Below are 26,752 nucleotides of genomic sequence, written 5' to 3'. Positions count from 1 at the left end.
ACTGGAAATTATATAAATAATTTAGGTGTTAAAATTGACTCAGAATATAAAATATATTTCAGCACTGGTTTTCAGAAAGTTTAATTCCACAGATACAAGTTATTTATTTATTTAAGGATGCAATGAAGAGTAAAGAAAATAGAATGGATACATACATTTTTTATCTATATTATTGAGTTATTATTCAGTGATCATAAAGGCAACTGATCGTGTAAGTTAGTTTTTAGTAATTTATTCTAATTTCATAAATGAAATGATGGCTTCTCTTATTTCTCTTTCTGGATTAATCTTTCTTTTGTTTATTAGGACCGAGATACTAACAGAAGTAATTCATGTTTTTAAATATTAAGGGAGAGATGCTTGCCCATTTGTGAATTAAGCTAAACTATGCAAACCCAAACGGTGGCTAATGGCAATTCATGAAAAATTGAGAAGTTAGGATTCATGTAACCCCTATACAACAGAGATTTCACAAATGGGTTACATGCAGCACAGAATTCAAAAGAGACCTGATTGGAGAAAGGGACAGAAAGGTGCTTATTTAAAATTTTCACGGTTTACTTTTTATGTTCTTTGTCTATATATAACATTAAAAATCAATGTCTAATTTTTTCCCCATTACTTTAATGTGAAAGCTATCGCATGAATCTGAGAGAACTGCTCACAGTGACAGTAACTCATTTTCAACATCTCTCTGGCATGAGCACTGAAAAAGGGAAGAAGGTAGATGACGCTCTTTTCCATTTTCAGAAAATAACAGTTCATTTCCTAACATTTAATATGAAGCTAGAAACAAAGAATTCTTCTACCAATTAAAACACTTGGGATTGTAGGTAACATAAAACCTAATTCAAACTAGATTAAACAATAAATGGGACTTGTTCACATAAATGAAAAGTCCAGTGGGGGTGATTTGATGAAACCTTTAGCTTCATTCTCTGAATTGTTATATCAATTGTATATAATAATTGTATAATTGTACATCAGCTTTATTTTACTATCTGTATCTGCTTTGTCCTCAAACTGGTTTCCTTCATGGTCACAAGTTGGTTGTTAAAAGCAACAGTAGTTAAATGATTCTTCATTTATATCCTGGGGAAGAAAGAAGTTTTTCCCAATAACCATTGAACAATTGTCCTATGCTTTGTACTTGTTGGATGATCCCTGAAACAATTCATATGATTAAGGTTATGCCTTGAGTGGCCTAGGACTAGGTTTCCCTACTCCAATAACTATGGTAAGGAGGTTGGGGTAACTTCACATAGTTTAGATTCACCCTTGAAAAGGAAGTGAGCTTGATCTCACCAAACACACCTGAATGCTATACAATGTGGGTAGGGTGAAATGCATATTTGGATGACAACTACCATGTCCACTGGAGTATATACCCTTTTGCTGCCCAACCACTGTAATTAGCATATATCCCTGCCCCCTTCCTCTCTCCCCAAATTGTGTGGTTTAACCTGGAGTTCTTTAAGGTCTAGCAACCAATGACAAGCATCTACCACCAACAAATGCAAAATGCAATGGGAGAGAAAGGTCAAAATACCTGCAATAAAAATTCCCAATTAAAAAGGGGGTATGTGGAAACATTACACAGTGGTCATTGATCCTGTTATATTCAGTACACAGGAATACTGAGGAGTCCCGGCTGGCACTGGTGTGTGTTCTTTGGGCAGTTACTGTTTTGCTCTCTGTGCCCTCCACGGCCCCATCTGAGATGTTCATTGAGAAAGATGATCTTCTTGGGAGGTTATACCATTTTGGTAGCTCATTTTCTATTAAGTAGATTATAGATGTCTGAGGATACTCCTTAGATTAAATAGTCACAGGCTATTATCAGTCAGGCTAGAGTTTATTCAATGATACATTTTCCCTTACATATTAGGTTTTTGAACTGTTTGTTTCTTGCTATTTCTGTAGGCAAGTAACCATGGTCAGACATCATGTATAGTTTTAGTTTTTGTATCTTGAAATTTGTTTCCTAGTAGACATTCATGTTCTGCCAGTCTGAATTTAGTTTAATGGCTCACCCTGAGATACGTTTTATGGCACCTGCATAGGGAATATTTCAAAAGTGAACTTGTAGGGGAGAGGAAAAGGCACCAATAATTTATTCCTTGCCTCCATCAAAATGTCCTGGTCATTTCTGTAATGAGCATGACTCTCCCTTTAGTTAAGCAGAATATTAAACTTTTCTACCTTTGGCATGTAAGATTATTGGAATTTAGACATTTAGGTGTGAAATCTGAAGGGTGTATTCCTAAGGGTGTAGGCTACAGGGTTTGCTAATTTCTTATAACCTTGGTCATGCAAGATAGGAACTGCCTCTGAAATATTATATCCAATCTACATATCATGAACAGCAGTGATTCATCAAGTAGAATCAATTTGTAACATCCATTATGCTAATCGACAAACCACTAATTTCAACAACAAAACTCCATTTTTAACATTCATTTTATTGATTAGCAAGGTCTCAGGTGTTAACAGGAGATAATGATATCGGCAGTAGTTATAGTGGTTATATTTGGAGTGCAGATTTTTTGATTAAAAACCAGCTGAATACCCCCACAGTGTGAATTCAAGATTAGGGCAACTGATGACCATTGGACAATTTAGGTAAATTCAGTAACAAACATGTACACATTTACATACATTACATACACTAAAGTATTTTGAAGTAAACTCAAACTGACTTTAATATTCATTACCAGCGAGGATCAGTAGAAAAATCAAATTCTATGTTGAATTGATTTGAAGGCTTACATATTTGAAGAATTCAGATGAAAAGGAAGGAGGCAGAAAAGTGCTTATTTAAAATTTTCAGAGTTTACTTTTTACATCCCTTTGCCTACATACAGAATCACACATCTTTATTTATTTGATCAGGGTTCCAGCTCCATGTCTCTTTCATTTTCTTGGTCACAAGACAATTGCCCCCAACAACAAGCACCATATGCTTTCTCATTCACGTCAAGGGGGAGAAAGGGAGCACTCTCCACAGTTTGGGGGCAAAAGTCCCTGATTAGCGATTTGCTCAATCCTAAACAATTTCTTGTGGCTATGAGGACACTATAAGTTGGGATTGGACTATCTTGATTGGACTAATTTTGAGAATAAAGGTGAGGTTAATCCACCCAAACTTCTTAGATGTATGCTATGATGTGGGAAGAGTGGAACAAATGTTGGGAAGCCAACTACCATCTTCAATGCTAATCATTTTCAAAGTGTATAAATACATAACAACTATATTATTTTGTTAGTTGGAGTTAAAACAAACACACACAAAGTATACAAAAAAACTACTAGACCTAAACGTATGTTCTAAAGACTTTAATTCCATTTTTGATATTTGACTGTTGACAACTTTCAGGCACTACCTCTTACCCATTCTCTCTCTCCCTCTTTTTAAATTTTTTTTCATTGTACATGTTTATGGAGTACACTTTGTTGTTTCAATCCATGCATATATTGTGTAATGATCTAATAAGAATAGTTAGCATATCTATCACCTAAACATTTATCATTTCATTGGAGTTATAACATCCAAGATCCTCTTTTCTGGCTATCTTGAAATATACAATACAACATTATCAGCTATTGTCACCCTAGAGCACCAGAACGTATTCTTCCTATTTAACTACAACTTTATGACTTTGTACCAGTCTATTAACCTTTCCTCACACCCCCTCCTCCCTTTTCCTGCCTCTTGTAATCACTGTTCTACTCTTTTTCTTCTCTCTTTTCAATTTATTTTTCTTAATGACCCATGATAATTGTATATATTTATAGAGTACAGTATAATAACTGGGTACATTCATGCTGTGTGCAATGATCATTCATCACCCATTCTCTCTTGCCCCACGTCTGGGCAAGCTCATAAGAAAGTCTGGGTACTCCCTATTTTGGTGCTGGTGGGAAATTTAAGCCACAAAGCCCCACCTCATGAGGAAATTTTCAACCTAGCCACATATCCTAGCCATAAAAAACTCCCCAAAGCCTTTCCCCCTACTCTCTCAAGCCATTTTTAGACCTGCTTGGGAAGTCAGCTTTGCTCTTCCTAAAAAGCTTCATTTTGTGAATAATAAATCTTCTTATACCCTCTTGGTGCATATGTAGTGTCATAAGTCTTGAAATATGAATGAAATTTTGGGTGGGGGTCCATCTCATTTCTGTGGGTGATTGCAATAGCAGATTAACACAATGGTAGTAAGTTTAAATTAGTGTTACCTGCTATGGTCTGAATGTTTGTGTCCCCCCAGAATTCATATGTTGAAATTAACCCCCAATGTGATGGTGTTAGGAGGTGGGGCTGTTTAGTTAGGTCATATGGGCAAAGACCTCATGAATGGTATTAGTGTCCTTATAAAAGAGACTCCCAAGAGCTGCCTTGCCTCTTCTACCATGTGAGGTCACAGCTAGAAGGCACCATTTATGAACCAGAAAGTGGACCTTCACCAGACATCAAATCTGACAGTGCCTTGATCTTGGATTGCCTGCCCTCTAGATCTGTCAGAAATACATTTGTTGTTTATAAGCTACTCAGTATTTTGTTACATCAGCCCAAGAGAACTAAAACACCACCACTGTAGTGCTTCATTATTCTTATCACCAAGTGCACCACCTTCCTCCTGAATCCTCTACCTCTTTGAATAGCACCAGAAACCTTCAGTTCTTTCCTCTTTTTTGCTGTCCACATGCTTTTCAAATCATCTTTGCCAACTTCATGGCTATGACGCTGGCTCAGGCCTTCACAACTCCTCATTCTAGTTATTCCATGTCTTCTAACTGGTTTCCTTGTTTCTGCAGTTTTGGGCCACCTCTCCCCGACCCAGTAATCCATCCTCTACACTGCTGCTAAAGTAATTCTTCCCAAACCTTGCTTAAATAATCCAGCAATTTTCCATTACCTTCAGGATAGAGTTCAAATTTCCTGGGACAGTTCACAAAATTCTTCATCATCTTACCCCATCTAAATTTCCCATTTCTCCTGCCACATTCCCATACACCACCATCTTTGCTTCCATTATACTTACAAAAAACATTTCCACAGTTCATAGGCAAGGAAATACATACAACGGTATGTGTTTCTTTGTCTGGAGCACACTCATGTCTCTCCTTAGCTTGGCCAATTACTAATGGTTCTTCAAGATTTGTCTTGAGCTTTACATTCTATGTTAAATACTTCCTTTTTAATCTGGATAGAGTGAGGTGCTCTTCCTCCCACTTTAGTAATAAACTTGATTTCAGTGCTTATTATTACTGTAATACCTGATTTGATTGTTTGTGTCCTTTTCCAGATTTTATCCACGTGAGGGCAGGCACCATGTTTCTCATCTCAGAACTTCACAACCTATTAGGATGATGGTCCTGCAGATAAATACACAACAAATGTAAATAACAATATAAGATGGCTTATAGAAAATACCCTGAAAAGTAATAGAGGCATATGTTCTAGAGAAAACAACATAAGACACAGTGGAAAAACTGGAGTCCTCATACATTGCTGGTAGGAATGCAAAATGGTACAGCCAGTTTGGAAAACAGTTCAGCAGTTCTGCAAAAGGTGAAATATAGAATTTCCATATGAGCCAGCAATTCCACTCTTAGGTACACATCCAAGAGAAATGAAAACATATGCTGATACAAATACTTGTACATAAATATCCATAGAAGCTTATTCATAATATCCCAAAAGTAGAAACAATACAACTGATGAATGAATAAATGAACTTAGAAAACATGATGCTAAGTGAAGAAGCCAATCACAAAAGACCACATATTGCATGATTCCATTTATATGAAATGTCCAAGATTGGCAAAAGCATACAGACAGAAAATGGAATAGTGGTTGCCTCGGGCTGAGGTGAAGAGTGGGGGAATGGGAGGAGTGTGTGGGGCAATTGCCAAAGTAAATGAAGTTTCTTTATAAAGTTATGAATATATTCTAAAATTGATTGTGGTGATGATTGTACAAATGTGAATATATTAAAAACCATTGAATTGCACACAAAAAATAAAAGACAGATTACTGTGGGCAGCAGAGAAAGATTTCACGGCAGTGGTGGGATTTGGATTCACTGACAAACAAGTGACATGAAAAGCAGAGGTGAGATGCTGTAGCAAATAAACATTAAATCCTTCTGTTGGGCAGATCTGGCTTTAAATCTTGCTATGCCACTTGGTTAAATTACCCCTTCTAAGTCTATATCCTAATTTAAAAAGTGAATATATCGATATACCTACTTTGTAGGATTATTGTGATAACAAATTAGATAATAGAGTTAAGATATTTAGCCCAATGCCAGGCACATAGCAAATGCTCAATAAATATCAGTTACTATTATTACTACAAATAATTATATGTAACATTGAATATTGGTTTAGGTGGGACACAGTGAGTATGCAGATACATTATGAAACTGAGAAACTTATCTGGAAGTTTCCAGCAGAAAGAGATATGAATGGCAAAATGATATAAAGGTAATTGTACTCAGTTTAAGAAACATTTATTGAATACCTTTTTTCTAATTACTAGACACTGCCAGCCTGCTGGATATATAGAGACAAGAGAGAAGTAGATTGCTCGATATCCAAATGAGAAGGGGTCCCTGACTTGGTGGTCAAGTAGACAAGTAAACTAATACACAAGAAAGCATCATACTTCCTATAATAAATATGTTCATTGTTTACACAAAGATGGGGTGGGCTGGAAAAAGGGTGCAGAAGAGGTAACCAGCTCAGTATTGAAACTGTTCATTAACCACTAAGGCCTGCACTTACTGGAGGCTTTTCAGGATACCTTGCCAATATTTTCCACTTCCAGTACACAGCATCGATTACAGATTTGAGCCAATGTTGTTCAACAGAAAGATGAAAAAACCATGTCCACGATGTTAAATAATGCCTGTTATCCAATGAATGTAAATATTCCAGAGATTTATGCTCAGAATATCCAGGTTACTTGTTTTTCTTTCTTACTAGTCAGTAAGCTCCTTGAAGGCAAAGATCTTGAATGTATCTTGCTCACTCTTGGATTGTCACAACTTGCCCCATTACTGGGTATATGGTATACACTTAAAAAAATTGTTAAATTGGGCCGAGCCCGTGACGCACTTGGGAGACTGCGGTGCTGGGAACGCAGCGACGCCCCCGCCGCGGGTTTGGATCCTATATAGGAATGGCCGGTGCACTCACTGGCTGAGTACCGGTCACGAAAAAAGGCATAAAAAAAAAAATTGTTAAATTAATGTTCTCCAAATCCCTCCCACAGCAAAAATAGAATAATCTTTAATTAGTGGCTTGCTAGTCGACTGTTTCTAATAGCTATTAACAGTCTGTAATGGACATAAAAAAAAAATCTATATACCCATCCTTCCTTTCAAATAAAAAAAAATCTGTAAATTTTGTAATTTTTCCTTTTCTTCATGAGAAGCTATTTGACTGAGGCTTTGAGAAAAATGGGATGCGTTGGCAGCTGAAAATAAAGTGTCTCTGAGTCGGAGATAGCATGTATCAATTGCTGTGATCTGCAGTTGAGGACAAGAACCAAAGTACTTCCAGAGCAGCGTTCTCTGACTGAAGTCACAGTGGTGGTCTGGAGGAGGATCCGTGTGCTTTAGAGATCGGATATGCAAAGACACGACGGAGCAGCTGTCTAGTCAGCAACCATTTCTTGAGCACCTACTGTACACATTAGGCATTTCCCTCAGTTCCAGATTTTACTGAATTCTGCTTGGAAGTGGCGAAGAGATTAGGCGGGCTCTTCTCAGGGCCCATCCTACAGAGTCCCAGATGCGAGGGTCAATGTGATTTGGGGATGGTTTTATTTGCCTGGATTAGGCATAGAAGCAGGGCCTGCGACTCAAGATGAATGAAAAGCTGTAATTAACAGCACGAAGCTCTAGGGAAAAGGCAGGACAAAGTCAGTCACCCTCTTTCACAGAGTAACCATCGGCGAACCACGCAAGCCAGGGATGGCGTAGAACCGAAATCGGGCCAGAGCTCCAGCCTCAGCTCAGGGCCACGTGACGCTCGTGTTTGCGTTGAGTGACGGGCGCGGGGTTGGGCGGGCCTTGGCGGAAATCAACTTCCGGGGGCAGAGGTGTTCGAAGTAGGGTGGTGCGTGGGCTACCCTCACTTGTGGGACTGGGGCCGCGGTCACCTGTGAGGGGCTGGGGTGGTGCCCCGAGTGTGCGCGTGCGGGTCTGTGTGCTGGGGGTGGCTCACCTGGCAGCGTGGGTGAGCGGCGAGGCGACGGCGGCGGCGAGCGAGAACGGGGAGCAGGTAAATGGACGCTCCCCTTCCGGGCCTGGGTCTTGGGGCCGGGGCCGCGCGAGGCGAGGCGCTCCCCACCTGGGCGGGGAGCGTTGCCGAGCTTCCGCCACCCGCCTGCTCCAGCCTCCGCTCGGCGGTGGCCTGGTCCGGGAGTTAGGGGGGCGTGACCCGCCTCCGGCAGGAACCGAGCCTGGCTCCCAGGGCGGCGAGTGTCGACCCGTTCTTGCGCTCGCCGGCATGTATCGGCACCTGCACGTTCCAGAATCGAGTGTTTCCTAAAGTATGCGCAAGTACACGTGATATTCTGTCACCGAAGCTCGTACTGAACGGACTTTGATTCTTGTCGAGGTTTCACCGAACGCGCCTGGTTTATGTTTCCCCCCTTTGCCAAGTACACCGGTTAAAAGCTCTACAACGTCCGCCAGCCACATTTCCTTATGTGTAGTTACTTGGGCCACATGTTGCAATAAAGGTGGCATTTCGGGGTTAAGGCAGGAACTAGTAAGTTTGCCAAGTGGTGAGGTATCCTTCATCCTTATAAGCGCGCCTCCGTTTCTCCACAGTAAAGATGTTTCCTCCATCTGCGCGTGTCGCGTACTGCGGAGGAAAGCTTTGGACATGAAACCTATTTTTGGCTTTATTTGAAGGAGTGGCAACTATTAAAAGCAGTACTGAGTGTTTTTTTGGTAGGATGATGTTGCTGCTGCTACTGTCACTTGCTTCCCTGATGAGAGTTGGGGCAGAGCCTGATTTCCTGGAGGGTAAAGTCTTGGCCACAGCTGTGGGTGACTCAGCGGCCCTTTACGAATTCCGACACTTGCCTCTCCTCGCCCTACCCCGACCAGCTGTGCAGATACTGATGCCATCTGCCTCTCCAAACATTTATCCGGCAAGGGAGTTGGATGATACCTTTTGGAAGCAGTTTGCATTTGCCTGGTGGAATGATTGGGGTGGGCTGACATTTCATCTTGCCATTGGGCGGATTGACATTTCACCTCACAATTTAAGGCAAAAAACCCAGAATGTTTAGTTGGGTGGGGTGACAGGGACTGACGATAAATTCACTGTGTTTTCTACCATCGGAGAGCTCTCCACTTGTGATCATTTCATTGCCTTCTGCTATAATTTCTGTTGCACTGAGAGGATTGGTTATACTGTACCTGCTAGGATGCCAGGGAGAGTGCACCTGTGTGGTGCAGGCTAACCAGAAAATTGTGTGATAGAGAATTGCTCTGGTTACAAAGTTTGGTATCCTTCAGGCTGGCTAGGAGATTGCTTGTGGACTGGGAAATCTTTTTATGAACTGGTTTCCTAGCAACAGTATAAGCCAGATGGAATAAACATAAAACAAAGTGATGGAAGTTACAACTTACCTCTTAACTTTCATTAAATGGAAAAATATATCTTATTGGAATGATCAGCTCAAAACTTCTGAGGCCATTTTGTTTATTTTAATCATCTTAATACTTAATAACAGACAAAAAGAAACTGCAGAAAATCATCACAGAAGGACATCACTTTTTTTTTTTTTTTGCGGTAGTGAAAAAGAGAAGAGAGATGGTTAACAATTAGTTTGTCTGGAGCTTAAATGGATAAATAGGAGTCCAATATTTCCAAATTCTAGCTCAATCACAGTATTTTATCAACAAGGTCCTTGTGATTTTTTGAGCTTTCCAGAAAGGCAACTTTCTTTAGATTAACTCTTTGTATCAATGAATATCTGTTTCTTCTTATTTACTAATGATAAAAGAATTTTTTGGATTTGCAATATATTAAGGATTTTTGGTCTCCATGTTGTTTCATCGCTGCCCCACTCCCATACCCAGTACGCTTGGTTTAGTTTCTTTAAATTTATACGTATTTTTCAAAAGGGCATATGATGCCTCTATTATTGGGACATGATTTATGAGAAGTAAAAAGTAATTTTTTTTTTTTTTTTTTTTTTAAATTTTATTTTGTCGATATACATTGTAGCTGATTATTGCTTCCCATCACCAAAACCTCCCTCCCTTCTCCCTCCCCCCTCCCCCCCGACAATGTCCTTTCTGTTTGCTTGTTGTATCAACTTCAAATAATTGTGGTTGTTATATCTTCTTCCCCCCCCCCCGGTTTGTGTGTGTGTATGTATGTGTGTGTGTGAATTTATATATTAATTTTTAGCTCCCTCCAATAAGTGAGAACATGTGGTATTTCTCTTTCTGTGCCTGACTTGTTTCACTTAATATAATTCTCTCAAGGTCCATCCATGTTGTTGCAAATGGCAGTATTTCATTCGTTTTTATAGCTGAGTAGTATTCCATTGTGTAGATGTACCACATTTTCCGTATCCACTCATCTGATGATGGGCATTTGGGCTGGTTCCAACTCTTGGCTATTGTAAAGAGTGCTGCGATGAACATTGGGGAACAGGTATACCTTCGACTTGATGATTTCCATTCCTCTGGGTATATTCCCAACAGTGGGATGGCTGGGTCGTATGGTAGATCTATTTGCAATTGTTTAAGGAACCTCCATACCATTTTCCATAGAGGCTGCACCATTTTGCAGTCCCACCAACAATGTATGAGAGTTCCTTTTTCTCCGCAGCCTCGCCAGCATTTATCGTTCATAGTCTTTTGGATTTTAGCCATCCTAACTGGGGTTAGATGGTATCTCAATGTGGTTTTGATTTGCATTTCCCGGATGCTGAGTGATGTTGAGCATTTTTTCATATGTCTGTTGGCCATTTGGATATCTTCCTTAGAGAAATGCCTGCTTAGCTCTTTTGCCCATTTTTTAATTGGGTTGCTTGTTTTCTTCTTGTAAAGTTGTTTGAGTTCCTTATATATTCTGGATATTAATCCTTTGTCAGATGTATATTTTGCAAATATTTTCTCCCACTCTGTTGGTTGTCTTTTAACTCTTTTAATTGTTTCTTTTGCTGTGCAGAAGCTTTTTAGTTTGATATAATCCCATTTGTTTATTTTTCCTTTGGTTGCCCGTGCTTTTGGGGTCGTATTCATGAAGTCTGTGCCCAGTCCTATTTCCTGAAGTGTTTCTCCTATGTTTTCTTTAAGAAGTTTTATTGTCTCAGGGTGTATATTTAAATCCTTAATCCATTTTGAGTTGATTTTAGTATACGGTGAGAGGTATGGATCTAGTTTCAATCTCCTGCATATCGATATCCAGTTATCCCAGCACCACTTGCTGAAGAGGCAGTCCCTTCCCCAGTGAATAGGCTTGGTGCCTTTGTCAAAGATCAGATGGCAGTAAGTGTGTGGGTTGATTTCTGGATTCTCTATTCTATTCCATTGGTCAGTGTGTCTGTTTTTATGCCAGTACCATACTGTTTTGGTTATTATAGCTTTGTAGTATAGGTTAAAGTCAGGTAGTGTTATGCCTCCAGCTTTATTTTTTTTGCTGAGCATTGCTTTGGCTATGCGTGGTCTTTTATTGTTCCATATAAATGTCTGAATAGTTTTTTCCATTTCTGAGAAAAATGTCTTTGGAATTTTGATGGGGATTGCATTGAATTTGTATATCACTTTGGGTAGTATGGACATTTTCACTATGTTGATTCTTCCAATCCAAGAGCATGGAATATCTTTCCATCTTCTTGTATCCTCTCTAATTTCTCTCAGCAGTGGTTTGTAGTTCTCATTATAGAGATTTTTCACCTCCTTGGTTAACTCAATTCCTAAGTATTTTATTTTTTTGGTGGCTATTGTAAATGGGCAGGCTTTCTTGATTTCTCGTTCTGCATGTTCACTATTGGAGAAAAGAAATGCTACTGATTTTTGTGTGTTGATTTTGTATCCTGCTACTGTGCTGAAATCATTTATCAATTCCAACAGTTTTTTTGTAGAGGTTTTAGGCTGTCCGATATATAGGATCATGTCATCTGCAAACAGGGACAGTTTGACTTCATCTTTTCCAATCTGGATGCCCTTTATTTCCTTCTCTTCTCTGATTGCTCTGGCTAGTACTTCCAACACTATGTTGAATAGAAGTGGTGAGAGTGGGCATCCTTGTCTAGTGCCTGTTCTTAAAGGAAAAGCTTTCAGCTTTTCCCCATTCAGGATGATATTGGCTGTGGGTTTGTCATATATGGCTTTAATTATGTTGAGATACTTTCCCTCTATACCTAACTTATAGAGGGTCTTTGTCATGAATGAGTGCTGAACTTTATCAAATGCTTTTTCAGCATCTATAGAGATGATCATATGGTCCTTGTGTTTGAGTTTATTAATATGGTGTATCACATTTATTGATTTGCGTATGTTGAACCAACCTTGCATCCCTGGGATGAATCCCACTTGATCGTGATGAATAATTTTTCGTATGTGTTGCTGTATTCTGTTTGCTAGTATTTTAGTGAGGATTTTTGCATCTATATTCATCAAGGATATCGGCCTGTAGTTTTCTTTTTTGGTTATATCTTTACCTGGTTTTGGTATCAGGATGATGTTTGCTTCATAGAATGAGTTTGGGAGATTTGCGTCCGTTTCAATCTTTTGGAATAGTTTGTAAAGAATCGGTGTCAATTCCTCTTTGAATGTTTGGTAAAATTCTGCTGTGAATCCATCTGGTCCTGGGCTTTTCTTTGTTGGGAGCCTTCTGATAACAGCTTCAATCTCCTTTATTGTTATTGGTCTGTTCAAATTTTCTACGTCTTCACGGTTCAGTTTTGGGAGCTTGTGTGTGTCCAGAAATTTATCCATTTCCTCCAGATTTTCAAATTTGTTGGCGTATAGTTGTTTATAGTAGTCTCGAATGATTCCTTGTATTTCAGATGAATCAGTTGTAATATCGCCTTTTTCATTTCTAATTTTTGTTATTTGAGTCTTCTCTCTTCTTTTTTTTGTTAGCCATGCTAATGGTTTGTCAATTTTATTTATCTTTTCAAAAAACCAACTTTTTGATTCGTTGATCTTTTGAATTGTTTTTTGGTTTTCAATTTCATTCAGTTCTGCTCTGATCTTAATGATTTCTTTCCGTCTGCTAACTTTAGGATTGGATTGTTCTTGTTTTTCTAGTTCTTTAAGGTGAAGTGTTAGGTTGTTCACTTGCCATCTTTCCATTCTTCTGAAGTGAGCATTTAATGCAATAAATTTTCCCCTCAATACTGCTTTTGCAGTATCCCACAGGTTTTGGTATGATGTATCATTGTTTTCATTAGTTTCAATAAACTTTTTGATTTCCTGCTTGATTTCTTCTTGGACCCATATGTCATTAAGTAGAATGCTGTTTAATTTCCATGTGTTTGTATAGTTTCCAGAGTTTCGTTTGTTATTAATTTCTAGTTTTAATCCATTGTGGTCTGAGAAGATACATGGGATAATTCCAATTTTTTTGAATTTATTGAGACTTGATTTGTGACCTAATATGTGATCTATCCTGGAGAATGATCCATGTGCTGATGAGAAGAATGAATATTCTGAGGTTGTTGGGTGGAATGTTCTGTAGATATCTGCCAATTCCAATTGGTCTAGAGTCTTGTTTAGATCTTGTGTTTCTCTACTGATTCTTTGCCTAGATGATCTGTCTAATATTGACAGTGGAGTGTTCAGGTCCCCTGCTATTATGGTATTAGTGTCTATTTCCTTCTTTAGGTCTAATAGAGTTTGTGTTATAAATCTGGCTGCTCCAACATTGGGTGCGTACATATTTATGATTGTTATGTCTTCTTGATGGATCAGTCCTTTTATCATTAAGTAGTGTCCCTCATTGTCTCTTTTTATGGTTTTTAGTTTAAAGTCTATTTTGTCAGATATAAGAATAGCCACTCCAGCTCGTTTTTCTTTTCTGTTTGCATGGTAAATCTTTTTCCATCCTTTCACTCTTAGTCTGTGTGAATCTTTATGGGTGAGGTGGGTCTCTTGTAGGCAGCATATAGTTGGGTCCTGCTTTTTGATCCAGTCAGCCAGTCTGTGTCTTTTAATTGGGGAATTTAAGCCTTTAACATTAAGAGTTGTTATTGAAAGGTGTTGATTTATTCCTAGCATTTTATTGGTTGTTTGGTTGTCTTAGGTGTCTTTTGTTCCTTGCTTTCTGATTTACTGTTTGGTTTCTTTGTTTGTTGGTTCCTTAGGTTGTAGATAGTGTTTTTGTTAGCTTGTTTTCTCTTCATGAATGCCATTTTTATTGTACTAGCGGGTTTAGATTTTTCTTAGGTTTTTATGGCAGTGGTAGTTATTTTTCAGGAACCAAACCCAGTACTCCCTTGAGGATTTCTTGTAAGGGTGGTCTTGTGGTAGTGAACTCCCGCAGTTTTTGTTTGTCTGAGAAATATACTATTTGCCCCTCATTTCGGAAGGATAGCCTTGCAGGGTAGAGTATTCTTGGCTGGCAATCTTTGTCTTTTAGTATTTTGAAAATATCATCCCATTCCTTTCTAGCTTTTAGGGTTTGTGATGAAAAGTCTGATGTTAACCTGATTGGGGCTCCCTTATAGGTGATTTGACGCTTCTCTCTTGCAGCTTTTAAGATTCTCTCTTTGTCTCTGAGTTTTGCCAATTTGACTATGACATGTCTTGGAGAAGGCCTTTTTGGGTTGAATACATTTGGAGATCGTTGAGCTTCCTGGATCTGAAGATCTGTGATTTTTCCTAAACCTGGGAAGTTTTCTGCCACTATTTTGTTGAATATGTTTTCAATGGAATCTCCATTTTCCTCCCCTTCTGGAATACCCATGACTCGGATATTTGAGCGCTTGAGGTTGTCTGATATCTCTCTCAGATTTTCTTCCATGTCCTTGATTCTTTTTTCTTTCTTTTTGTCTGCTTGTGTTATTTCAAACAGCCCATCTTCAAGCTCAGAGGTTCTCTCTTCAACTTCGACAAGCCTGCTGGTTAAACCCTCCGTTGTGTTTTTTATTTCGCTGAATAACTTCTTCAGTTCAGCAAGTTCTGCTACATTTTTTTTCAGGACATTGATTTCCTTGTATATTTCCTCTTTCAGATCCTGTATACTTTTCCTCATTTCATCATGATGTCTAGCTGAGTTTTCTTGTATCTCATTCAGTTTCCTTAGAATTATCACTCGAAATTCCTTGTCAGTTATTTCAAGGGCTTCTTGTTCTATAGGATCTAGAGTATGAGATTTATTAACTTTTGGTGGTGTACTTTCTTGATTTTTTGTATTTCTGGTGTCTTTTTTTTGGTGTTTATTCATTGTGGCAGGGGGTTTCACAGTCCACCGGTTTGAGACTAATGACTAACTAGGATGTTGCTGTGGTTGCCAATTTGGTATGGCTCCCGCCGTGACAGCTCAGTTGGCCTCTAGTGTCTTGTGTGTGTGGTTGCCTCGGGTCTTGGGCTTCTCCGGGGATCCACCTTTCTGGTCAGCTTGTACTCTGCTGGGCTGGTGGATCACGCACCACAGGGTGTGTGATCTCTGTTGAGCTTTCACTTTCTGTACAGGACTTCTCCCCGTTCCGTGTGCTCTGGCCCAGGCTGTTAGATCGTGCAGTGGCGACCCCACCGTGTGTGTGGTTTCTGTCGAGTCTCCGCCTCCCTGGCCGCACGTCTCCCCCCTCTGTGCACACTGTGCTGGGCTGGGGTGTGTCTTCTGCACCCCTCGTCTATCAGCTGGGCCTTCAAGACCCTGCTCAGCACCGCCTCGCCCAGGAAGTCTACCAGGTTTCTGCTAGGCACAGACGACTGGTCTCTCTGGGTGCCTTTGTAGCACTGTGTAGATCTTTCTCGGGTCTTGTTCACCTTTGTATCCCCCCGGTATAAACCGAGTCTAGTGCCCGCCTGCAGCCTGCTCTCCGGCAGGTTCAAGCGGACCTGGGAACTCTCCTACCACACTATTCCCAACCAGAAATTCGTTAGGCTTTTTTCCAAACTGGTGGTCGCAGAGATGGTATCTGCCTCCCAGTAACAGGAAGTTTACCGGGCCGGAGTCCAGGGTGTGGTGGAGTGACAGTCGGCCCGCCCGTATTTCCTAGCCCTCCCAACACTGGTCGGGACGCCCCACACCCCCAGCCCTGCCAGAGAACCGTGGAGGGAGTGGGAGAGGAGGCCGGCCCGCAGGGTCCGGAAAGCCCCGCGCCAGGCCAAGCAAATGGGCTCAGTGATGGCCGAACAGGGCGGAGCTGCCCGCACCTGGGAAAATGGAGGCAGCACTGGGGCAGTGAGTGGCCTGGTGGTGCAGGCGGAAGCCGGGTGGGCAACCACCCCCCGAACAGAGCTGTGCCAGGGATCACTCACAGTGCTGTGCCAGGTCGGGCGCTCGCTCTGTCTCTGGTTTGTTGCCTTCCGTGTTCTCGGCGCTGCCGCCTCGGGCTGTTCAGTCGCGGCGCCGCTCGGGCGCTCCCAGGAATCTTCTTTAATGCCGGCCTGAAACCTCGAATCCTGAATAGGGCAGCTGGCCGCCTTCAGTGCGGCCCCAGCCTCCGGGATCCTGGCTGCATCCACAGCAGCCCTGGCGCCGTGTTCCCTGTTTCAAGACTCGCTTTTGCAGCTAAGAATCAGTTCTTTTCCTGCTCCACACTTCAAAGCTGTTGCCGGTAAATGAGGCAGCCTCTCCTGCCGGGGGCAAAGTGGCGTTGAGCCCTCACGACCGGTCAGCAGCAGCAGTCCTCCCTTAAGAGATGGCCAGAGGAAGGTCCACAAGTTTCCCGGCTGCCTGAGGCCCAGTGGCCACCTTTTCCACCTCAGCTACTCCGCGCCAGCCGCCGCAGCCGCCGCCATCTTGAAACTGCCTGTAAAAAGTAATTTATAATACATTGTATAAACTCTGACAAATGCATATGGTCATGAAACAACCACCGCAGTAAGACAAAGAACATTTCCATCATTCCAGAAAGTTTGCTCAAGCCCCTTTATAGTTAGTTCCCTCCCTTCACCTACAAGTCCTGGCAACCTCTGATCTGTTTTCTGTCCCTGTAGTTTTGTCTTTTTTGGAATGTCGTATAAATGGAATCATACAGTTGTAGCCTTTTGTTTCTGGTTTTTTTCACTTAATGCTTTTGTTGTTTATCCATGTCCATGCATGTATCAGTGCTTTGTACTTTTTTATTGTGGAAAAGTCAACGTTCTCTCTCGTTCTCTCTCTCTCTCTCTCTCTTTCTCTCTTTCTGTATACAGATGCCTAATTCTTACAGCACCCATTTATTGAAAAGGCTATTCTTTTCTATCTTTTCTTCATTAAATTTTCTTGGCACCTTTGTCAAAAATCAATTGACTGTGTATGTACTATTGATTTGTTTCATTGTCCTGTATGTCTCTCCTTTGTCCCAAACCACACCATCTTTATTACGGTGGCTTTATAGTATGTTTTGAAATCAGGAATCCTGAGTATCCCAATTTTGTTATTTTTTATAGTTTTGTGTGTTTTGTGTGTGTGCTCCTTTTCTTTCCATGTAATCTTTAGAACCAGCTTATTTCTTTCTATAAAAAAGCATGTGAAATTTTGATTAGGATTGCATTGAAATAATAGATCAGTTTGGGGAGAATTGACATCTTAACAATATTGTTTTTAAATCCCTTAATAATAAAATGCCTTCATTTATTTAGGTCTTTGATTTCTCTCACTGTTTTTCAGCTTTCAGCATAAAAATTTGGCATGTATTTTGTTATATTTGTATCTTAAGTGTTTTATGCTATTTGGTGCTGTTTTAAATGGTGGCCTTTTAAAAAAATTTCAGTTTCCAGCTGTTTATATAAATAAATCAATTTTTTATATTGACCACAAATCTTACATCTTCATTAAACTCACTTATTAGTTCTAGTAGCTTTTGTGGACTCATTGGGATTATTTTACATAGACGATCATGTTGTCTGCCATTAGAGACAGTTTTATTTCATATTTTCCCATGTGTTTGCCTTCTATTTTGCTTTCTTGTGTCATTGCACTCCCTAGGATCTCTAGTTATGTTAATAGGACAAGTCAGAGCAGACATCCTTGCCTTGTTTCTCATTTTAGTAGAAAAGCCATATAGTCTTTTACCAATGAGTAGTTAGCTGTGAGGTTTTTTTAAGTATCATTTTGATTAGATTGAGGAAGTTCTTTTTAACTCCTAGTTTGTTTAGAGTTTTTTAATTTAACCATAAATGGATGTTGTATTGCTTTTTTTGGTTGTAGAAATTATAGTTGATTATAGTAGATAGTAGAAAATTGGGAATAAAAGAATCTATAGAGGAAAAAGTTATTCCTACTGCCATTAATCTGAGGTAACATCTGCCAACATTTTAGTGACTTTTCTTGCAGTGTTTTTTCTTTTGCAAACATATTTTAAAAACAAAATTGTAAATATTATTTTATATTTTGCCCTTTTCACTCAGCATCACATTGTGAGTGCTTACTATATCATGCATTTTTTTGAGAACTTGATTTGTAATGGATATGGGCTATTGTGTCATGGATATACCATCATTTAATGATTTTTTTATTGTCAAATAGTAAAATTGTGGTTAAGTTTTCCCTATTAAATTAACATTAAATTTTTGTACTTAACTCTGATAATTTTCTTTTAATTGATTTCTAAAAATGTGGTGATCACTCAAATTGTATGATTTTTTTTTCCAGATTCTTAATATGTGTTACCTGTTTGTTTCATGTGGTGTTCATAGAATTCGTCCTGTAGGCTATTTATTGTGACAGTTTTGGAGTCATTGTCTTTTTGTGCATCACTTTAAGATATAGTCTTTGAATTTCAGAAACTCAGAGTTCCTTTAAATTATTTAGTTCAAACCATTTATTTTACAGATTTTGAGTCTGGAATAATTAAATGACTTTTTTGCCCACATTATGATTTTGTTACCACTGATCTAGATAGAATTCCTGATGCATTCTGTATAATGTAATATACTACCTGTGCTCTTCTTTTTGGGAGTGGCATTTTCCCTGTTTCATAAACAAGAAAAATAAGTCTCCGACAAGTGAGCAAATGTAGCTAAGGTTGGATTAATAGTAAGTGGTAGAGCTAGAGTTTGATCACAAGTCTTCCTGAATCTGTGCTTTTATTCATAGGCTATACTATCAGTATTAAGTTCTTATAGGTATTTTGTATATATTGTACTTATTTTGAACCTATTAATTTTAATGCTTAGAATAAACTCACTAAGAAAATTAATAAGTCAACATGGGACAGTATCAGTACTTCTACAAAATGTTTGCCCAAATTTATGTCCCTTTAAGTCTATACTTTCAAACTTTAATTAGTTTACACATTTCTTGACCTGCACCTTCTTCCTTCCCTTGTCAAATCCCTAATAAATGGTACAAAGATAATGTTATAGAATCCTACTTAAAGAATAAAGAACACATTAATTGTCACTAGCAGGGGATACAAAAATTTTTTTCTTTAAATTTTGAAATGAGAAAAACATTTTTTATTACAGGTTTAATAAATAAGTGTCAGAGATAATGTTAGCTCCTTTAAAATTCACTCTTCTGTAATTCTGGTAAAATAGTTTATTTTCCTTAGAAGGATATGTACATTTTGGTACATATGAAAGGTACTCTATGAATGAAATACTTATTTTGTAAAGTGTTAAGTCACTTTTTTCTTGTATTCAGAGAAAGTTGACTTTCTTCTCCCTCTTACATCTGTTACTGAAAGTGGGCTTAGATAACCAAGAGGCCAGCCAGATTGCCATTTATGTTGTGTCCAGCCCTGTGGTTAAAAAAAGAGTCTGCAGGGTCATTTCAAAAAGTTGCTTTACTTCTATATTATGATGATTTAGAATTTCTGCAATTGTAGTAAAGACAGTGCTGCAGTATTATGTAAGGTCAATCTGTGAATATACTTCACTGATATACAGGGGTTTAAGTGAATAGCATTAAAAAATGATATGCTTAGACAATAATAAAAGATAGTGATTAAAGTTGAGATTAAGTTTCATTTTAATTATGAATTTAAATATAATAGACAACTTAAAATGACATTATACTTTTTTTCAGTTTGCCCAAATTGGGCATGAAAAACAAAATAAGCCTGCAGAAGCTGAATGGCATTGACATGGGCCACCCTGAATCAGAAAAGTTGAAGTGAATACTAATTTTCTTTTCTGTTGAACGGGAAGAATGTTTGTTAAATAACTGGTGATGATTTTTATGAGATATTTAGATATTTTAAGTTTTGTCTATTTTCTGTTATACAGACGAGATTTAATGTGTTCATTTCTCTTTATCCATTCTGCCAGTTTCTGCCTTTTGATTGGAGTGTTGAATCTATTTATAGTTAATGTAATTACTGATAAAGTAGGACTTATGTCTACCATTTTACTACTTGTTTTCTGTTTGTCTTAAGTGTTTTGTTGTTGTTGTTCCTTAATTCCACCATTACTGCCTTCTCTGCCTTCTTTTGTATTAAATATATATTTTCTACAGTACATTTTAATTCCTTGTTTCTTTTACTGCATATTTTTTGAGTTATTTTCTTTGTGTTTGCCCTGGGGATCACAAATAACATCTTAATTTTTAACAATCTAGTTTGGATTAGTAATAACTTAATTTTAAGTTTATGAAAACTTTGCTCGTATATAGCTACATTCCCTCCCCATCCTTTGTGCTGTTATTGTACAAATTACATCTTACTACATTGTATGCCCAATTGTATTTTAAGTCAGATAGGAGAAAAGAAGACTTATAAACAAGAGTATGTACTGTATTTTATATTATACACATATTATCTTTTATATTTAACTATGTAGTTACCTATACCAGGGCTATCAATTTCTTTATGTGGATTCAAGTACTGTCTTCTGTCCTTTCATTTCTTTCATTTCAGCCTGAAGGACTCCAATGAGTATGTGTCATAGATAAGCTCTGCTAGCAAAAAATTCATCCTGTTTTTGTTTATCTGGGGAAGTCTTAATTTCTTCTTCAGATTCAAAGATTAGTTTTGCTGGATTTAGAATTCTTAGTTGATGGTCTCTTTCAGGACTTCGAATGTGTCATCCCATTGCCTTCTGGCCCCATAGTTTTTTGTGAGCAATCAATTGTAAAATCTTTTTGAGGATTCCTTGTTTGTGAAAAATTGCTTCTCTCTTGTTGTTTTCAAAATTCTTTCTTTGTCTTTGTCTTTCAAAAGTTTGGCTATGATGTGTCAAAGTGTGTATATCTTTAAGTTTATCCTTCCTGGAGTTTATTGAGCTTCATGGTATACAGATAAATGTTTTTCATCAAATTTGAGAAGTTTTCTGGCATTATTTTCTATGGTTTCCCACAGGTCTTTGATACTGTTAGTTTTTCTTCATTCTTTTTTTTCCTGTTCCTCAGATTGCATAATCTCAATTGACCTTTCTTCAAGTTCACTGATTCTTTCTTCTGCCAGCTCAAATGTGCTGTTGAACTCTTATAGTGTGTTTTTCAATTAAGTTTTTATATTATTCAACTCCATTATTTTTATATGTTTATTTTTTATGATTCCTTTTTATTGCTAATTTCTATTTGGTGAGATATTCTTATACTTTCCTTTATTAAGACATGGTTCCTTTAGCTCTTTGAGACTATATCTATGAACATATTTAAAGTAGCCAATTTTAATGTCTTTGTCTAGTAAGTCCAATGGGCTTACTAGGGGCAATTTCTGTTAATTGCCTTTTCTCCCTCTTTATATGAACTGTACTTTCTTGTTTCTTGCATGTGTCATAATTTTTTGTTGAAAACTAGACATTTAAAAAAATATAATGTGGTAAGATAGGAAGTCATATTCTCTGTCCTTCCCAGCGTTTGTTATTATTGTTTTTTGTTGGTGTTTGTTGGCTTAGTGACTTTCCTAAACTCTTTAAACTCTGTGTTCTTGTTTATATGTGGCCACTGACGTCTCTGCATGGTTAGCTTACTGGATAGCTAATGACTGAACAGTTATTTCCTTGAATGCCTGGTACCAAATGAGTCTCCCAGCTTTTGCCAAGGGTCTGTGTGTGCATGATGAGGCATACATACCTTTGGTGCTCAGGCAGGCAATTTACTACTCTGCCTTAGTGTTCTTTTCCTATTTGTGCCGAGCCTAAAGAGTAGCCAGAGGTGAGAGATTAGTGCTGTCTCAGGCCTTCCTGAGCATGCACACAGCCCTGAGCATGCACACAGTCCTATGCATGAGCATGGCCTTCTACATTTTGAGGAATATTTCAGATCTTTTTGAAAATCTCTATGTACATCTCCTTCGCCAGCTTTTCATTTTAAGATTTTAGTCAGCTTAATGTTTGCCCACCTCAGGCAGCTGTGATGTTAAACAATTGGCCCTATTTGTTTTTCACAAGTGCCATCTGGGGAAAGGTTACTGGCAATAGGCAAGCTCTGAGTCAGTTCAAACAAAGACAAGCATAGGAGTGGCATTTTTCAGGGAACTGCCAGACAGGTCAGTAATGACAATTTCTGGGAATGGGGTTTTGAAGGCATTCCAACCCTATTCTGTCCCTTCTGGTGGCTATTAGGCTGTTGGATTTCGTGCCTGTTGGTTTTCAAGGCTAGCATGGTGCTGAAGCGAAAGAGATGAGAATAGGACAGGATAAAATGCCAACAACCTTGTTGCTCTTACCAAGATTCAGCCGTTTTTCTTGAATACATGCTCTCTAGATTGTTGCAAGCCTTTGATTAATTAACTCTATAGAGTTCTGAAGAAGTTGATTTTGACAATTTTGCCTCTGTTCTTGCTCTATGGAGGTGAGGATTTTTGGAGGTCCTTACTCTGCTATTCCTGCTGATATCACTGTACAATATTTTAATGGACCAAATTCTTCTTAATGTCACCTTATCTCAGTTACATGACTTTTCCTTCATCTTCATCAGCTACTAAAACTTCATATAAGAAATCATTTGGGGATTATCCTAATTCAGATATGTGAAAATTTCCATGTGTATCAAACTTACTTAACAAATTATGCATCTTCTAAGTGCTATGAGGATTCCACAGGGTAGAAAGAAATTACAGTATGTTCTTTAGGAAGGTGGCTACAGTGTAGTTAGGAATTTATAAATGTATAAAAAGTTAAATTGTTGACTGAATGAGTGAAAGTGATCTGATAAGGTAGAATGTAAGCTTCTTTTATTGATACTAAGAAGTATACTGCAGTCATACAAAATCATTAGGCATTATACTGTGCCATTTCATCTTTATATAATTTGGTCAAATTAAGTAGAGGAAATTTTCAGTTTAGGCTTGAGAATCGTGGCTAAAAAGTTTATTGAGTTGACAAAATCATTATGCTGAAGGAGTAAAGTGAAGAAACATTTGTTGAACACTTATTATGTGCTAAACCTGAATGTATTACTTGGGGAAATTAGATTTTCTGGTTAAGGGATTTCCCAGTAAAAGAAGGACAACTGGAAGCCCAGTTTTTTTCTTGATTTGGTGAAAATCTCTATACATGTATTTGTGGATATTGATGCCATAGTTATTGAAGGTAACTGATTTTTTTTTTTTTAAGTACATGATAGTCATAGCTGACAATATTACTTTCCAGTGCTGTAGAAGAGATTCACATAATTGTTGCCTTCAGATAGTTGATAAGATGGTGGGGTGAAAATGTAGGTGTATTATATCTTTGGGTTTTGCAGCATGAATGTCTGTGACTTTTTTAGTTGTACTTAATTTGTATTACATTCTACTTGAGGAACACATAAATGGTTTGCAAATGTTGTAAATAATCACCAGAGATGCTTTCTCATACTCACATTAACCTGTCTTGAGATGCATTTGTTTATTTTTCCCAGTGAAGCAGACTGGCATTTCTTTGGGAAGTAATGCCATTACATATTTCACCATTCAGAATGCAAAATTAACAATTCCCAGCACAAGCAATTTCAAATTTCTGCGTTCATTTTAAATTTAAGGATGCAAAGGACCTGAATTTTTCACAAGGGAGAATCATGTTAGGGATTTTCAAGATGTACCTCTCTCTTCTCTTTACTCCCCTTGTTACATTTGAATTATGAGTAGTTTTTGGCTAGGTATTTGTTATTTATTACTAGTCAGATGTTCCATTTTTGGGTGGAACATATTGCTGCCACACTCACCATTAAATTGCTGAAGGCAATAGAGTGGGTTTCTAGGAGTGTAGCTGATTCTTCTGTGGTGTCTAGTTAATGTAAAATATAAAAAATAAATGACATTTGTACACAGTTAAATGAATACTTATACACAATTAGAGGAACTTAGTAAATAAAACTTATTGGTAGTATTGTTATCACCCAATAACTAACATTTTTTGGATGTGGTTATGTATTTACTCCATAGAAGAACAGGGTCAGTAGACATTTCCATAGGATCCTGACATTATGAAGAATGTTGGGAGTGCCTAGATTGCCTATGGGAAAACTTTGGATTTTTAGCTGATGGCTCAGCTAGTCTTCATAATGATGAAGAAAAAAAACTCTTTCAAATATTGCTTATAGGGTGTTAGGTTTCTCAGGAATATATCCAATTTTAAAGAGAAAGGAGAATTGAAGGTGTGCTTTACACATGGATTTTTTTTCTTTTAATATGCAAATCTAATTATGTTATACTGGATGGATTAGACTATATATACATTAGAAGTCTTTTATAGATAGCATTAGTACTCATTTACTTATTGGGTGTGGAGTGAAAACAATTACAGGTAATTCGTACTAAAGTTAGGACAGAAAAAAATATGCTGAAGATACTGGTACTTCTAATTCAAGGAGAAATGAAAATTAGTAGTTAGAATGAGTTTTATATCATTTTGGAAAAATGTGAGCAAGCAAGTCCTTTATTTGTTTCCCTTGGTCAACAAGACTGTTTTCCATTAGAGAGGCACTTCTAACAGATTAAGACCTCATAGATCTGTAAACAAGGATTTCAAATTGTTGAAACAGTCTATGGAAGTTTAATAATGGAGAATTGAGATATGTTGAGAAGCAAAATTCAGTTCCATAGAAATCTTTATTGAGCACTGACTATATTTTAGGTACCTGTACTAGGCATTGGGAGATACAGAAATAAATGCCAGTCTGGGTCTTCAAGGACCTCACAGTCAAGTACATGGGAATAATATAAACAAGTACGTTATAGTTAGGGCATTGATTAGGAAAGAGTGGGATCCTGAAAGTTGAAATGGGGATGTATGGGAAGATCCTGATGAACCAGGGGACATTGAACCCCTAAATTCTGATGAGTTGTCTTTGCCAGTTGAAGAGGCTTCCCCACCACCAGGGGGAATGGCCTCTCCACACCACTCATAAGGGTTTTAATTCTGCCTTGCCACCAGGAGACTGTAATGGCCTACCCTGAGGCAGCTGTCGTGAAAGACAATGCTGAATCTCCTCAGGAACCATCCTGGCCACCCCTCTTTTCTTCTAGAACTGTAACTGCATTCAAGTCTGAACAGCCCCTAAAGATGAGGCACAAAGTGTGACCCATGAAAATGTGTGCTATACTCGAATGGAACTACTTGAATTTTCTAGTTTACACAGGCGGAAATCTGGGGAATGTGTGGGAATGCATACTAAAGGTGTGGGATAGACATAAAGTTGGATCAGACCTGAAATTATTGATATGGGCTCACTAAATGGAGATTCTGCATTTAATGTGTTGCTTGGGGAATTAGAAAGGTCTCGAACAGTTTGTTTCTTTGATTTGCTGAAACCTAGACCAAAAGGCGAGGTCATAGTGAACAAGTTGGAAATGCTGGACCTGCTTTGGTTTAATGTAGACTAAGGAATTTTGGAATGTTTGGATTAGTGGATTTGTCTTTCATTTAAAACATATCTTTCACCAATACTTGAGAAGTAAATGTAGGAAGGGAACTCCAGTATTCTCGAAGAGCTCTATGATTGCTCTTTTCTGTTGGCCAGACCTTGCAGTGGAAACTGCAGTCTTTGAATTGGGAAACCTAAATGGGAGTAATTGGATCCTGGTGTGGCAGGAGCCTACTGGTAGTACTCAGCTGCCAAAAGAAAGGTGGATGTGGTTACCATAATGGACAGCAGAGTCAAAACAGCAATCAGAATAGTCTGACTCCTGCAGACCTATGGCATTGGCTAGTTGATGATGGTCTTTCTAGAAGTAAAATAGATAGGAATCCTACTAAATTCTTACTTGATCTATTGAAGCAGAAAAATCCTATGTCAAATGAACAAAAGTCTAACCTGAATCGAAAAAGCAGAGTGTCACAGCCCCTAAGTCAGTTCCCAGATTTGGACCAGTTTATAGACCCAGAACCCCTTGAATGATGGGGAGCCTGGGTTCTCTTAAGGAAGATCCCTGGTACACTGCCAAAAATTTATACTGTCAGTCTTTTACCCAGCATTCCCAAGGGAACTATAGCCTTGACCAGGGTAACTGTGTGTTGTGGAAAAGGAAATAATCAGAGCTTTCAGGGACTACTGGACACAGGCTCTGAACTGACACTAATTCCAGGAGACTCAAAACATCACTGTGGTATACCAGTAAGAAGAGAGGCATGTGGAGGTCAGGAGGTCAATAGAGTTTTAGCTCAGGTTGTCTCAAGTGGGCTTAGTGGGCCTCTGAACTCATTCTGTGGTTATTTCCCCAATTCTGGAATGCATAAATGTAACA

At 38.4% G+C, this 26,752-nt stretch overlaps 2 protein-coding genes across 2 annotated transcripts in view; one reads left to right on the top strand and one right to left on the bottom strand.

Annotated features, from left to right (window-relative positions):
* The first annotated feature begins 8,115 nt into the window (after window positions 1-8,115).
* CCDC91 (coiled-coil domain containing 91) overlaps window positions 8,116-26,752 on the top strand; it is a 367,928-nt gene continuing 349,291 nt past the window's right edge. Inside the window, exon 1 of the mRNA XM_063075363.1 lies at window positions 8,116-8,289. The gene's annotated coding sequence lies outside the window, so the exon portion shown is untranslated. The remainder of the gene's footprint in view (window positions 8,290-26,752) is intronic.
* Window positions 8,229-8,519, bottom strand: LOC134391744 (proline-rich protein 34-like). Its single transcript, XM_063115699.1, has one exon. The coding sequence runs from the start codon at window positions 8,517-8,519 to the stop codon at window positions 8,229-8,231; it is 291 nt and encodes a 96-aa protein (XP_062971769.1).

This window comes from Cynocephalus volans, chromosome 12 (assembly GCF_027409185.1).
Source record: "Cynocephalus volans isolate mCynVol1 chromosome 12, mCynVol1.pri, whole genome shotgun sequence".
Lineage (NCBI taxonomy): Eukaryota > Metazoa > Chordata > Mammalia > Dermoptera > Cynocephalidae > Cynocephalus > Cynocephalus volans.
Note: the sequence above shows the minus strand (reverse complement) of the source record. Positions and strands in the feature narration are given on the sequence as shown.